This window comes from Galeopterus variegatus, unplaced genomic scaffold (assembly GCF_000696425.1).
Source record: "Galeopterus variegatus unplaced genomic scaffold, G_variegatus-3.0.2 Scaffold535, whole genome shotgun sequence".
NCBI lineage: Eukaryota > Metazoa > Chordata > Mammalia > Dermoptera > Cynocephalidae > Galeopterus > Galeopterus variegatus.
This window is the reverse complement of record NW_007726646.1, coordinates 142,833-158,930: the sequence shown is the minus strand read 5'-3', so window position 1 is coordinate 158,930 and position 16,098 is coordinate 142,833. Positions and strand designations below refer to the sequence as shown.

Genomic DNA, 16,098 nt, shown 5'->3' with positions numbered 1-16,098 from the left:
TTTTTGTCTTTTGTCTTTTTCTGTGTCTGGCAATGGATCGCAACCCTCGGCGTTGCCCCCGCGCCTCGCTCAGCCAGTGAGCGGGAACCGGTCTATATGTGGGATCCGAACCCTCGGCGGGAGCGCAGCCGCGCTTCCCAAGTGGCGCACTAGCGCAGTGCGCCACCGGGCCGGCCCCCAAAACTATCTTTAAATTTAATTTCTACCTGGATTGTTGCTCTTTTTAAATTAAATAACATCCATGGGCATGTCTCTTTATGACTGTGAAATGAGTAGTGCTATTTGATGGAGCTCAGCCCCCCACCAACATGCTAAAGCCCTAAGAACCCTGGCTCTATTTTTGTTTCTTGTAGCTTAAAGAAGTTGCTTTTGGAGACATCTTGGGATACAGAACCTTATAAACTGTATGTTGACCAGAGGGCTTTTTTTGTTTGGAAGTGGTTTATTCTAGGCTAATTATAAGGTTATTTCAGCCTCCATGACCAGTAGTTTTTGTTGAACTTAAAAGAGCCTGCTGGTTAGGGGTATTCTATCATGGTATAAAGAAGATGGTGCTTTGGTTAGTGCCTTGCAATTGAGAGTTCTGTGATTCCAGGAGAAAGTAATACATCAGGCAGTGGTGTAGATGCTGGTCCATGGCTTACAAATGTGACTCTTTCCTCAGGTTCATTCCGACAGGACCACCCCAGTAGCATGGGTGTTTATGGGCAGGAGTCTGGAGGATTTTCCGGACCAGGAGAGAACCGGAGCATGAGTGGCCCTGATAACCGGGGCAGGGGAAGAGGGGGATTTGATCGTGGAGGCATGAGCAGAGGTGGGCGGGGAGGAGGACGCGGTGGAATGGGGTAAGAGCAAACCTTTTCTCCTTTTACCTAATTTTGTTTCATCCATAGGATTTTCAATGGAAAGAAGGGACTGAAAGACATAAGAAATTTATTTCTACATTTCCATGGACAATCTGTTGAGCCCAGGCCATCTTCTAAAACATGGAAATGTCATCTTTGTGGCATATATTAAGTGGCAGTTTGCTTTTTTCCCTGCCAATATACTTCGTTGGGTTGGGGAGAACAAACAATGGCTTTGAAACTAGAGCTTTCAGTTCCCTTCATGGTTTCCAGAGGTGAAAAGCCTCTGTGGGTTATAGATCTGGGATGGAACACACACAATCCTTCTAACAACTGTAGGTTTTTAACTAATTGCCTCTAAGTGGTTGTCTTGAAATACCTGGTGTATATACTGCAGAAAAGGAATGCAGCTGTTTTCCGCAATGTTTGTCCCCAACTTCTGTTTGTACTCAGAACTGTTGAACATAATGATGAAGATCTTGATCCCATAACCCTTAAACTATGGCCCGAGGTATACCTGATACAGAGTTTGGTTGGAGCGCAGAAAAATCCAGTAGCTTTTTTGCAGAGTAATGTATATAATTACAGGATCACTCCCCATTGGAGATTTTGAAGTCTAAATCGGTTTGACCATTTTGATTGATGGCACGATCTGGTTTAGAAAATTTTGTTTAAATCAGTAACATAACCCTGCTACCTCTGCCTGCCCTTTTCCTTTCTCCCCCCATCCCCTTTTCCCTTTCTGGTGTCTGTACTTTGATAAAGGTGAGATATAATGTTGGCGGTTAACATAATCCAGGAGGCTTAGTTCTGTGTGTGTTCTGTCCCTATATAAGCTAGTAAAAAAAAAAAAAAAAAAGAAAGTTATGCAGAATGTTATATTAAGTATAAAACTGGATTTGGTACCACTGTTCAAGGAAAAATTAACATTTCTTTTTTATAGAATGGACTTCAAAATTAAATAGATAACTAAAGATCAACTTTTTTTCATATTAGCAAATCTCTCTACTATTGAGAAAAAGATAATCCTGTTTTGCATATTCTGCATAACTTTAAAAAACAGTCTTCAGTGAAATCTTTATTGGAAGAATCAGTCATTTTACAACATGCAAAATTTTATGAATAATTTGTTATAAAGTAAAATCAATCTGATTTGAAGAATATCATTCCATTATAAAGGTTTCACTTTATGTTTTATAATAGACATAGACACTTGAAATTACTATCATCACGTCTCAAATCACCTAGATTTCTTAGTATTTTTCAATTGCAAAAACAATTTCAGGTTTATTTATTTTGATACTCCAGAAATAATAATTCTACTGATTTTGCTAGTAAAGGGGGCCTCTCTTTCTGGATGAGAAGTCTCTCCTGGAGCCATAGAAGAGACCATGGCTTTCCCCATAGGTTTTTCAACAGACTGTGAAGCAGTCTGTTGGATCTTGTGGGGACAGGACAGGGGCATTTTCCCCTCCCCCTTTTTTTATTGTGGTGTGGTGATGGTTTTCAGTGTCTTCTACAGGTAAGGCACTCAATGTTGTTAACATGCCCTTTTTCATTGCCTCAGTATTTTGATATTTTCATTGGCTGTTAAACGTGGAAACTTTTTAACATGCTTTGTCGCATTTATATGCTACAGGTTACAAAGTGAGAGCCTTGTATACACTTCAGTACTTAAAAAGTACCCGTACTCAGTACTCAGCCGGCAGCATAATGAAAAGTGGGACTAGACACGGTGTCCATATGGAGAGGAAAAATATACATAGAATATTTTTAACAAAATGTATTCATTGTATAAATGGAATCCTTCTGTAACTTTGGTAACTGCATACTTGTTGTTTGGTAATGAACCAGAGGAGGTATAATACTCTAGAATTGTGTAACATTAAAGTGTAAACTTTTGTGTTTAAAGAGAGAGAACATTTTATGGTGTGTACTTTTAAAAAGGAAACAAAGCTGCATGCAACAGCTTGAAATGTATATTCAGGTATTAAAGGTGCAATACTGGTTAGAAATAAACTCAGGGCCTCCCACTGGGGAGCTGCCTTTGTTTAATTTTTAAAGAAACCAAAACCTAACCAAAAAAGCTCAATTCGTATTTCCCCTTCCCTCTTTAAGATATGTCATTTTATACTGCCATAGTCATTATTCGTAACTGGTATGTCTATAAAGTTGCACCCCCAGTCCGTTGAGCCTTGGTATTTGTTGTAAATTCTCCTTTCACAGCAATTGTAAAATCCATTAGTACCCTGAAATGTATGGCTTTATGCTGAAGATTGGCTGGATGCGTCCTCTGATGTGTGTTATAGGCATTTAATGTGGTTGTCTCCTGCTTTATTACACTGTGACTTGTTAGGATGCCCAGGGCCTCGTTTGGCTCTCCCCTGGGAGAGGTTGAGGGTGCACCTTTATGACCATAGGAAGGTTCATCACAGCAGTGGCCCCACTTGCTCCTCCTCTCCACACCAATCTCTCCCAGTTTTTCAGCTGTTGGGGTGGGTGTTTGGGATCTGTTTTTTTCTCCCTAATTTGCCAAGTATTGCACTATTAATACCAGCCCCCGAAATGAAAGGAACCAACCACACTGGTGTGTACAATCAGACAAGCAAGGTTGTATATTAAGGAAATTTGAGCAAGCTGCCCTGAAGAAAGGCATAGTGACAAGATGAGAGAGATGCATTGTTTGGAGATGTGTTTAGCCAGTGCCCTTCTTCCCCACGAGCCCCCCCAAGGCTCAGAGCGGTACTGGCTTTTAAAGGGAAAGGCCTTCATTTCTTCGTTTATCCCCCCAGCAGCGCTGGAGAGCGAGGTGGCTTCAATAAGCCTGGTGGTAAGTTTTTGAGTATTACCATGGATAGTGTTTAAAAAAAAAATACAGTCAGTTTTTAGAAAACTATAATTTTTTATTAGTTTCATAAGTGGTTTAAAAATGATCTATACAAAAGAGACTAATGGGTACTGCCGGCATTGTTTTAGGGGTAATAAGGTTAACCTATGGTTACAAAACAAAGGGTAACTTCAAGTATTGAGCCAACTGCTTCTGTAATATGGGGGAGAGTACATTTTTAAATTTTGGTTTATTTGGAAGAAAAATTTTTACTTAAATTTAACACTAATTTGGCACATAAGCATTGAGAGTGTATTTGGTTAATGGTTTAGAAACAAACCAGCAAAGAAAAAAGCAAACCCTAGCAAACCTTTCACAAATATTAAAAGAGGCACTGCTCCATTTTAGCAGTGCAGGTCATTTTGAACTTAATGAATCCCTATCAAATGGTGGTGTAGTAGATAGCTATGTGTGTTTGTAAGATTTTTAGCTTGCAAGACGTGCACTAATAATATTTTATATGATCTTTCCTGGTTGGCAGGACCCATGGACGAAGGACCAGATCTTGATTTAGGTAATTTTGAATTCTTGAACTTTATATTGTGCTTTATCAATGAATGTCACAGAAGTAAGTGCATGCTAGAGTTCAGCAGCCTGCTAGATCATTGTGACATTCTTGCTGTCGGGCATTTTGGGGCTTCCTTTATCATGAGCATCTACTCATAATCTCCTTAAATAAAGTAAATCATAAGTTCCATGGCATTCCTATTGGTATGGTTGGTAGTTCTCTTACATTTGTGAATACCATTGGGCATTAGTGACCAGTTGGTTAAGAAGCCCCCATAGATACATGACAATGACTCCCCTTCTGTCCTGTTTCCTCTGGAAGGCCCACCTGTAGATCCGGATGAAGACTCTGACAACAGTGCAATTTATGTGCAAGGATTAAATGACAATGTGACTCTAGATGATCTGGCAGACTTCTTTAAGCAGTGTGGGGTTGTTAAGGTAAGTGAAAGCATAACCAGGTGATCTGGCAGAGCTTCAGATCACAGAATATTCTAAAGACAGAAGTGATGTTGAGAGTTGTTTCAAACGTTTCCTGACTATTCTTTCTGGACATCTTGTGGTTTGCTCCTTAAAACACAAGAAAAAAATTTTTTTAGCTATCTTTAGATAGAATAGAAATGCTAAACACAATAGCTTCATACAGCTGGGAGGGGAGCATATTTCATCATAGTGGAGGAAACAGTAAGGGCAGATCTCCTGGGGCAGGAATTTGGCAAGTTCAAGGGAGCTGGTATAACAGGAAGGTTTTGGTCTGAGCTACTGAAATGGTGGTGAGGTTGTTAGTGCAATGGAGGATGACTAAGAGGTGGGGTGGTTGATCAGTAGCTCAAAAGTTTGGGAATCTTCTGTTCCACTTATAAATACATCATAAGGTGGCTTTCTGGGGCAGTGAATGTTGCGTTGCACTTCTAAGTACATCACAAATTATGCATTATGGTTAATAGACCATTATGTTGTTTCAAGGTTTTTACTATACAAACAGTGTTGCAATGGACATTTTGTACATCTCCTGCACAGTGCATGAGTTTCTCTAGTGTATATACAGTTGATTCTTGTTATGGTAGTTCTATGATAGAGCAACAAACACGGAATTAGTGAATGCCGAACTGCTGTTCCTAGGAGAAGTTGGTACAATCTCACAGATTATAATCTGAAATTCCAAAAACAACTCATCCTGGTAGATTCTGTCTTCATTTTCCAAAAGAGAAAAGTTCAGAAGTGTTAAATGATTTGCCTGAGGTCAACTTACTAACAGATTTTCAGACTCTTCCAACTAGCCCCAGAACTAGAGCTTCTTGCACTGCCCTGCCCCTTACTCTGGTCATCTCCACAGAGAGCTGGAACAAGAGCTCAGAGTGCTGTCTTCAGCCTCAGGTGGGACGTGCACATCAGCCATCTTAAATTTTTTGCCACTCTGCTTATGTCAATGAACAACTGCAAAAAGTGCCACAAGTATTGCTTTTGGAGTTACAAATAAATTTTATTGAGGAGGCAAATTCATAAATATTGAATTCTCAAATAATGAGGATCACCTGTACCTAATAGTGGAATTCTGGTTCTTAAATTGTGTACAGGTTTAGCTTCACAAAATAGCAGTATATCTCACCAACTTAGATTCTAGCCAGCATTCCTGATATATTTACCTCATCCTCCCCCAAACTGGGAATCACCTGACTTCTGATCTGGTGGAAGAGAATGAGTGTGTGGTTTCAATTCACTTTTCCTTGACTGCTAATAAGGTTTTCTGATTGCATATTCTCTTCTATGAAATGCCTGTTGTCTTAACACTTGTTTTTCATTGGGTGGTTTGACTTTTATTGATTTACAGGTAGTTCTTTATATTGTATGAAAGATAATCCATGTCTGTGTTGCAGATAATCTACTCCCAGTTTGTGGCTTGTTTTTTAAATTTTCTTTTGATGGATAGAAGTTCGTGATTTTTTTTTTTTTTTTTTTTTTTTTTTTCCGTGTCCGGCAACGGATCGCAACCCNGCCTCGCTCAGCCAGTGAGCGGGAACCGGTCTGTACGTGGGATCCGAACCCTCGGGCGGGAGCACCGCCGCGCTTCCCAAGCGGCGCACTATCCAGTGCGCCACCAGGCCGGCCCTAGAAGTTCGTGATTTTAATGTAGTTGAAGTTTCAGTCTTTTTTCTTACTGGTTTGTGTCTTTTTTGTTTGTTTGTTTACAAGACTTCATTCCAGCAACATTTACTTGAAAGGCCCACCCTTTCCCCAGTGTAATGTTTACCCATGCAGAATTCTTGGCTCTGTTGTGTACTTTTCATCAATTTGTGTGATCTTGTGTTAATACCACAGTGAATTACTGTTTCTTTATGCTAAATTGATAGCTAATAGGCAAATTCTTCTGTTTTTTTTTTTCAATTATGTTTTACTATTTTCACTCCGTGCTTTTCTATATAAATTTTTGAATCAGTTCATGAACCTGTAAATTTTAAAACCTAAAAACCCTCACTTTTACTAAATATGTAAAACAATTTGAGAATTGACATTTTAAAAATATTGAGTAATATTTTTTTTCCATGGACATTGTATATCTCCCTTTTCATTTAGGTCTTTCATAAAGACCATCTCCTTAAAGAACTTGCAAATTTTTACTAGTTTTATTTCTTTTTTTTCTTTTTTTTTTTTTGTCTTTTTGTCTTTTTCCGTGTCCGGCAACGGATCGCAACCCTCAGTGTTGCCCCCGCACCGGACCGGGGACCGGTAACAGGACTGCAACCCTCGGTGCTGCCCCCGCGCCTCGCTCAGCCAGTGAGTGGGAACCGGTCCATATGTGGGATCCGAACCCTCGGGCGGGAGCGCCGCCGCGCTTCCCAAGCGGTGCACTATCCAGTGCGCCACCGGGCCGGCCCATTACTAGTTTTATTTCTAAGTTTATTTTCAAGTTGCTGTGGTTAATGGTACTTTTTGTTTATTTATTTTTTTCTTCTTTCGTTCACCTGTATAATGTTTTTTGGGTTTTGTTTGTTTTTTAAACGACATTTCCTGATTGTTACAGCTATGTAGAAATAGTTTATTTTGGTAAATCGAAAATCAGATGAGATTTCTCTCTGCTTGTTTGCATGTGCACACTTGTATACACACACATGATCCCACTCCCAAAAGCTAAATTGTTTTAGTTTCTACTGTCATGATCTACCTCCTCTTTGCAAAGATGAACCCCAAAATGGTTGCGCTTGCACTTTATCATTAAGATATTATTTTAAAAATTTTAGTATGTATGTAATATGTTGTTGATTCAGGTGTATGGGGCTTATTCTGGTTAAGTAGTGTTTAATATCAAAATTTTGGAAAATAAAGGAGATTAAAAAATACACTTTCCCATTATTTATACCACTATATTGCCATATTTCCTTTCAGTCTTTGTGTCATGTCCTTCTTAAAGACATATGTATCAGTACAGATACACTGTTAACAACTGTTTCCTTTTTTTTAAAGCTGTATAGTTATTTCTTTTTTTTTTTAAAGATGACCGGTAAGGGGATCTTAACCCTTGACTTGGCGTTGTCAGCACCATGCTCAGCCAGTGAGCTAACCGGCCATCCCTATATGGGATCTGAACCCAGGGCCTTGGTGTTATCAGCACCGCACTCTCCCGAGTGAGCCACCGGCCGGCCCCCTGAATAGTTATTTCTCAAGCATTGCTAGATATATAAACAAACATGTATTGATTAGATTTTTATCATATGCATAAATAATGCAAAAAATATACATGAAGATACATATTGTTGTACAACGTGGCTCCTGAGTTCAAGGCACCTACATCTGATTTTCAGTTGAAAAACTATTCATCTGTTCTAGCTCTGGAGGAAATACTGTGTTGGACTTAAAAGTCCATGTAGCACACTTACAGCCTTGTGCACTATACTTAATGATTTAAGAGTAATTTTCTTTATGCTAGTCATGTCTTACGTGATGGCATCAGAGCCTAACTGCCCTTAAGAAGTGGCTGTACTCACTAAATGCCTTATAGAGCATAAAAAATGTTGAGGTGGGTGCACAGTCACCAGGAGAAGATGGCTAGGGAAGGAATGGGGTCCATCCTGTTTACTTACATACTTTGGAACTTTGGGTCTATTTTGGTTTTATGGTAAAACACATCTAAGTGGGGAATCACCTAAAGACATGTTTGTTGTAGAAATTTAGGAAAAAACTCACCCAGAATTCAGGTTGGTCATTTGGCTCAGTTGATCAGAGCGTAACCTTGTAACACCAAAGTCAAGGGTTCGGATCCCCATCCTGGCCAGCCACCAAAGGAAAAAAAAAAAGTGACCCATCATAATTCTGCGTAGAGATAGACTAACATCTAGTGATTGTGTGTCTGCATGTGAAAAATTACTGCTTATGACAGTCTGAGGAACTTTTGAGTGTCACATTGACTTTCTTCCCCCAAACAAGTATATTCTAGTCACAGCCTAATTGTGATATTTTATGTCTAGATGAACAAAAGAACTGGGCAACCCATGATCCACATCTACCTGGACAAGGAAACAGGAAAGCCCAAAGGCGATGCCACAGTGTCCTATGAAGACCCGCCAACTGCCAAGGCTGCTGTGGAGTGGTTTGATGGTAGGATGTGCTCGGAGTTATAACTCTGTTCATTCTGGAGCACATGTAGGGTCTTGGAGTAAATATTGCATGTGTCAATTTGCGAGTGAAACAGAATCTTGCTAACGTTAGATGCTGGTAGAACTCCATTCTCTGAAGTGGTTCTAGGGACAAGGGACAAATGTACTTTCTCTCTGTGTAACTATAGGGTGTGGCAGGAGGGAGGAATTTTTAAGACCCAGAGGAGCAAGACCTTGTCTGCTTCTGGTGGAAGCTACTTGCCTGTCTCCTTTAAACCATGATGGCCCAGTCACTGATGCTAGGCTGGGAGATCCCTTTACATTCAGGCATTAATGATACAGATCTACCTTGCTTAAAAGCTTAACTGCTTCTCCGGGCACAGATATTATCAGATGGTACGAAAAATCTTTCAAATGAAACATCTTAGCTACTCTATATTTGAGTATAAATATATGTACATTTAAATAAGGCCTTGACATCAATTCTGGAATTTCATTTCTGGTAAAACCATCTTGAATGTGTCAAAGGACAAGTCCTGGCTCTTCTCTCTTAGTTATTTCATGCTCTTCTTGTCCCTGCTTCTCACCCTATTCTGGGCAAGGATCTCAGCGCACACTTAGCCCCCCACCAGCATACTGTCCAGCCACCCCTTCCACCAAAAAAAAAAAAAATTTTTTTCCTGGCCTTGCCAGTAAAAGATCTTAGAGAAGATTACAAGAGGGGCAGACTTGATGCATCTGGGGATGATCAAGTTTAATGGTGAAAAGAGAGCATACTCTAGCTTTCTCTAGTCCCTCAGGAAGGGAAGAGTAGAGTTGGGGAGTAACTGATGTTCTGTTATCTTATTCCAGGGAAAGATTTTCAAGGGAGCAAACTTAAAGTCTCTCTTGCTCGGAAGAAGCCTCCAATGAACAGCATGCGGGGTGGTATGCCACCCCGTGAGGGCAGAGGGATGCCGCCACCACTCCGTGGAGGTACTTATTGGACACTTTCTCTGAGCTACTTCCGTAAAGTTCTTTAGTACACTTCTTGCCCTTGGAACACTTGATTACTAGAGTGAAGATTCCATTAGAAATACTATAAAGATGTGTAGAGTCAGCAGTAGTAGACTGAGAGCTAACAGTGTTTGTGGGAGTAAAAGGAAGGGGAGAAGAGCATGGGTTGATTGGTCAGAGGCTGGCTCCCTGTGGAGCCACTCAGCCTGGTAGTTGTCAGGAAGGAGCTGATACCTGAGCTAGGCCTTTGGGGCAGGTGATGGGGAAGTGACAACAGCAGTGTCTGGATTCACTTAGTGATTTTTATTTCCCTATAGCAAATCTGGAGCTATAAAGAGGTGATTTGCTGTTTCTTGTTGCAGGTCCAGGGGGCCCAGGAGGTCCCGGGGGACCCATGGGTCGCATGGGAGGCCGTGGAGGAGACAGAGGCAGCTTCCCCCCAAGAGGGCCCCGGGGTTCCCGAGGGAACCCCTCTGGAGGAGGAAATGTTCAGCACCGTGCTGGAGACTGGCAGTGTCCCAATCCGTATGTACTTGCTTGGCAAACCAATGCCCTGGTGAAGTTGCTGAATTCTTTGTGTCTAGAGGAGTGGAACAATGACCCTGATGACTGCTGGGGGTGGGGGGAGGCACTAACCAGCCATTCCCCAGCTTTTTCAGAGGCTTCTGAAAAGGCCACCATTTATTACCCCGGGCCTGTGGGTGCACTGCTGTGGCTCTAAAGCCATTTTCTGTAGGCAGATACTGTTAATGGTTTGTGACTGGGGACCCAGTGGTTGTGGTGGTACAGAATGTACTGCTCAAGCGTTTCCTTTGCTTGTTCGACTAGTTGGTGATTTCTTCTGTGATATGATTTTATGCAGGGGTTGTGGAAACCAGAACTTCGCCTGGAGAACAGAATGCAACCAGTGTAAGGCCCCGAAGCCTGAAGGCTTCCTCCCGCCACCCTTCCCGCCCCCGGGTAGGTACAGGTTTTGTTTTGTGAGCATCCCTCAGCTTCCTGGTGCTAACCCTCTTTTGTTATTTAGTGGGCTTGGTAAACAGCAACTGCCCACTCTCAGAACCTTAGGTTATAGTCTTGTCTTTTCTAAATTGTCACCCAGATGTTGAGTAGAAGTGTCTGCTTTGTTTCTGCTCTGGGAGAGAAGGAAGCAGATGCTGAGCAGCCTCTGCGGCGTGTCCACAGATGTCCTCTGCGGCGTGTACCCACTGACTGTTGTCCCCGTCCTTTCCTCACCTTAGGTGGTGATCGTGGCAGGGGAGGCCCTGGTGGCATGCGGGGAGGAAGAGGTGGCCTCATGGACCGTGGTGGTCCTGGTGGAATGTTCAGAGGTGGCCGTGGTGGAGACAGAGGTGGATTCCGTGGTGGCCGGGGCATGGACCGAGGTGGCTTTGGTGGAGGAAGACGAGGTGGCCCTGGGGGGCCCCCTGGACCTTTGATGGAACAGATGGGAGGAAGAAGAGGCGGACGTGGAGGACCTGGAAAAATGGATAAGTATGTGATGGTGAAAAGTGGCTGTGGGTGCAGCCAGACGACAGCCCCTTCCCAGCTTTGACTGGAGCAAGGCCAGGTGGCACTAGGAGCAATGGAAATCTTGGCCAGAGCTGGGGATGAGTCAGAAGAAGGGGGCACCTCAGAGCTCTGGGAGGGCTTCCTTGCCTGGCCGCATTCTAACCAAAAGGCCCTGTTTGCCTTGCAGAGGCGAGCACCGTCAGGAACGCAGAGACCGGCCCTACTAGACGCAGAGACCCCGCAGAGCTGCATTGACTACCAGATTTATTTTTTAAACCAGAAAATGTTTTAAATTTATAATTCCATATTTATAATGTTGGCCACAACATTATGATTATTCCTTGTCTGTACTTTAGTATTTTTCACCATTTGTGAAGAAACATTAAAACAAGTTAAATGGTAGTGTGCCGAGTTGTTTTTTTCCTTCTTTTAAATAAAGATGGTTGTTTAACTAAGACTTAACAATGGGAACCCCTTGTGAGCATGCTCAGTATCATTGTGGAGAACCAAGAGGGCCTTTAACTGTAACAATGTTCATGGTTGTGATTTTTTTTTTTTTTTTAAATAAAATTCCAAATGTTTATAAACGGTCATCCTTCTCAGCCTCTGTTCTGCAGTCACTGCATGTCTACCTGGAGCATACCCCAGACCCACCAGGGAGTGGGGCACCATCCAGCTAAGTAGCTTGTTCAAGTGTCGTGTGAGGGAACATCTGAGATGTCGTGACATAAAACAGCACAGTGTTGGTCATGGAAACACAAAGCTGGCATGCACATCTGAACCCTTGACCTTGGTGTTAAAACATCAGGCAGGCCTATTTCTGTCAGCCAAAAGAAATTGCTGGGCTGCACTGGGCTCAGCTGCCCTCAGCATGGATTCTGAGCCACCTCAAAGGGTCAAAGGGCTACATAAATTTGGTCAGGGCCCGGGGGGTGGGGGGGAATGGGCAGGGCAGGGAGTGAAGCAGAAGAGGTGGGAGGAAAAAATTCAGAGAAAGAGTCTGGCCTAGATTCAGCACCCTGCTCCGAAGTCCCCAAGAGCTCCCAGTTGGTCACCGCTAGAATAAACATTTCTAACAGGCTTGTGGTCCCACTAGGCCACTCGCATAGGCCTGGCAAAGGTTGTGGGGCCATTGGGGAGATTGATGTACGCCCCACATGCAGACAGAAGACTGCACGCAGGGAGTGGCTCCCTGCTGCATGGGAAAGAGCATGGGCTCCAGAGCTGCAGCAGCTGTGGGGTTGAGGACAGCTGGGGCTGACAGCTGGCCCTCGCACTGGCCCATCCTGCCCCACTCCTGCCAGAGTTGCTGGGCACAGGGTGAGCAGTGGGCGTAGCGTGGTTGAGACAGGTAAAAAGCGGACCCCTTGGGCTTTCTAGTTTTGCTTCTGTCCCATCGAGGGCACTGGAGGCAGCTCGGGATCACCGGTCCCAGCCAGGAGCGAAGCAGACCAGCAGGAGTCCTTGTGGTTGGACTTACAATCTGGACAGAGTACCTCCTGCAAGTCACTCACTCATCCTGGCTGTGCTCATAGGCTCAGTCTAGCCTCTGAATTAACCCAACCAGTGCCGAGGTTTCTGGAGCTTCCCAGCAATGAGGATTTTGTTTAAACACTCCATGGCCCTCATCTGACTTCTGGCTACAACCAAGGCTCAGCAGGCTGTTCTCTGACACCCAGCAGTGGGTGCAAGAAACTTGGCCATGTGCCCACTGGCTAAGGGCCAGAAGGAGGTGGTATGGAAGCCATAGCATTCTGTACACAGAGGTGACCGCTGGGGGTCTATGAGGATGGGCTCAAGACATCCATAGCCCAAACCTGTCACTCCAGCAGTTTCTGTAGCTTCCCTTAGTCCTGCAAAGAACAGGGGAGGCCACAAGGCTTTCTTAGAGGTGGCCCCATGGACCCTGGGCCACCACACAGCAGAGAAGGTCAAGGCAGAGATCCTCCCTGCCTTGGGCCAGGGGTCTGACCGCACCAGTGAGGTCTGTACCACACCTGCCTGGAATCAGATATTGGAGCCCCTGGTGTAGAAGAAGCCTCTAATAACAGGCCACAGCTCATGGGACTGGAGAGGGAGGAATGAATTCCTTTGTCACCCCCTCCTCCCAGAGGAGTAGTGGACATACACCCCAGCACCTGGACTGCACTTAGTAATGTATTATTTTTCACAATTCTATGATGAGACTACTACTATTGACCCATTCTACAGATGGTGCAACTGAGGCTCAGGGAACTTAACCCTCCCACCCAATGACCAACAGCTAGGCCTGGATTCAGTCTGACCCTCCTACGTCCAGAGCCCGAAAGTGCAGCAAGATAGATACAAGCAGGGGTCAAATTCCTGCACAGCCTAGCTGGTTAGCTCAGTTGGTTATAGCACCACCTTATAACCCCAAGGTCAAAGGTTTGAGTCCCTGCACTGGCCAGCCACCAAAATAACCAAAACAAACTCCTGCACAGCTGCTGACCACACACATTCCTCACTCTCTCTGGCCTCAGTTTCCCCAAATTATAAAATGAGAACACACAAAAGTATCAGTTTATCAGGTTACTTTAAGGATTATTTAGTATCCACACCCTGATTCTACCTCCCCCTCAAAACCTGCACCCCATCCCCCTTCTCTAGCTGTCCTCCCCTCTCCAGGTATTAGCAGCTCCATCCTTCCAGTGCTCAGCCCCAAACTTGTGGGTCATCCTTGGCTCTCTCCCCACACTCACAGCCAACTCCCTAGCACCTCCCATCGGTTCTCCCTACAAACTACAGCCAGAATCCAACGCCCTCTCACTACCCCACTACCACCACCTGGTTTCCTCTGGGGCTCTGGCTTCTGCCCCTACCCACCACAGCAGCCACAGGGAACCTGTTAAGACTAAGTCAGCCTCCTCTGGTCTGAATCCCTCCATAGCTCCCATGTCTCTCAGAAGAGGCAAGGCCCACAAAGCCCTGCGTAATCTACCCTGATCTCTCTGTGCTTGTCTCTCTCCCTACCTTCCTCCTCTAGCCTCAGGAGTCTCCCCACCCTTCTTGAACACACCAGGCACTTGCCTGCCTCAGGGCCTTTGCACTTTCCTCTGCCTGACACTTTCCCCCCAGATATCTACGAGGCTTTCTCCCTCACCTCCTTCCCTGGTCACTGATTTTATTTTATTTTTTATTTTTATTTTTTAAAAAGATGACGGGTAGGGGCCGGCCCGTGGCTCACTCGGGAGAGTGCGGTGCTGATAACACCAAGGCCACGGGTTCGGATCCCACATAGGGATGGCCGGTTGGCTCACTGGGTGAGCGTGGTGCTGACAACACCAAGTCAAGGGTTAAGATCCCCTTACCTGTCATCTTTAAAAAAAAAAAAAAAAAAAAAAGATGAGGGGGAAGGGGGATTCCAACCCTTGACTTGGTGGTGTCAGCACCACGCTCTCCCAAGTGAGCCATGGGCCAGCCCCCTGGTCACTGGTTTTAAGTTGCAGCCCCAGCACCCCAACACCCACACACTCCTGGCCTCCCTCCCTCACTTGGCTCCACCTCTCTCTTCTGCACACACCTCATCCCTGCCCCAGCCCAGGGGCTGCCTTCCTGCCTGTCTGCAAGCCCTGAGAGCTGGCTGTTTGGTTCCCTGCTGTTCTGTGGTTGTTTCCAGTGCCAAAAGAAACCCAGCACACGGTAGGTGCCATGTCAGTATCAGCTATGACTATTACTAGTCACTTGCCTTCCTCACTCTGGGGTGGGGAGGGATATAGCAGGGCTCACACCACCAGAGCATCTAGGACATTGAGGTGAGAAACCACCTTTTGAAAGTTCTCAAGGACCCAGCTCACAGTAGGTACTCAACAGATGCCCCTGATCCTTGAATGAGGGTATTCCCATAATAGTCATGTTCAAATCCCAGCTCCATCAGCTGCTCTCCTGACTGCCCCAGTTTAGGCATAAGAATGTTCTTCATAGAGGTGACTCGCCAGTTCTCTCAGGTCAAGGGCACAGAGCAGGCCTGGCACACAGTAGGAACTTTATCAAAGATGTGAGCTTTGGCTATTGGTGGTGCTCCCCCCCAATGCCCCGCCAGGCACTGTGGCTACCACTCAGGCCTGGTGTCCCTGCCCATCCGGCAGCAGCAGGGGGCAGGATTTCCCGCTGATCCCAGCCAGGTCCCTCCTCTGCAGTTTGAAAAGCACCTAGTAGGATGTTAACCCTCCTGCGCCTGGCCACGGGGCAGCCTCCGGTATCCCTTTCTCCCTTATTCTGTGCCAGACCCAGGTGGGGCGCTGCATCAGAGGCTTGGGCCTTGGCCACCAGCCTACCCCTCTGAGCCTCAGTGTCCTCATCCATAAAACGAGTTCCCCTAACTTCAGGGTTAAAAAAGAGCATTCAATGAGAACTAGGAGACCGCGCTGAGTGGGCGTCACTGGGGCCACCCTCCTCCTCCCCAAGGACTGATCTGCAGGGAGGAAGCTCACCACTCGTGGTTATCTGGTCTGGGGAGGTCCACTGGGCCGGACGTGACTTTGCAGCCCCCGGCCCCTATCGCTTCCTGACTTCGTCTCGGGAACAGGCCGTGCTAACCGCCCCCGCCCACTCGGGGAGGCAGGTCTCGGAGGAGGGGCAATTAAAATGCTCCCCCCCAACCCCCGACCAAAAAGGGCAGACCGAGCCGTGGGGACTATCCCGGGTGGGGCTGGGGCATCTGGGCTGGTCACAGTGACGGGGGTGTCCCCGGGGCTAGAAGAGCCCGGCCCCCTCTGTGGTGATTATGCAGACAGCGGGG

The 16,098-nt window shown here is 45.3% G+C and overlaps 1 protein-coding gene across 1 annotated transcript in view; it reads left to right on the top strand.

The window, feature by feature from the left end:
• EWSR1 (EWS RNA-binding protein 1) overlaps positions 1-11,932 on the top strand; it is a 28,878-nt gene extending 16,946 nt beyond the window's left edge. Inside the window, 10 exon segments of the mRNA XM_008569820.1 lie at positions 665-845; positions 3,641-3,675; positions 4,214-4,246; positions 4,562-4,680; positions 8,703-8,832; positions 9,684-9,806; positions 10,190-10,352; positions 10,690-10,787; positions 11,069-11,321; positions 11,527-11,932. Coding sequence (XP_008568042.1) covers positions 665-845; positions 3,641-3,675; positions 4,214-4,246; positions 4,562-4,680; positions 8,703-8,832; positions 9,684-9,806; positions 10,190-10,352; positions 10,690-10,787; positions 11,069-11,321; positions 11,527-11,566 — 1,175 coding nt within the window. The 3' untranslated portion in view covers positions 11,567-11,932.
• The last annotated feature ends 4,166 nt before the right edge of the window (positions 11,933-16,098 follow it).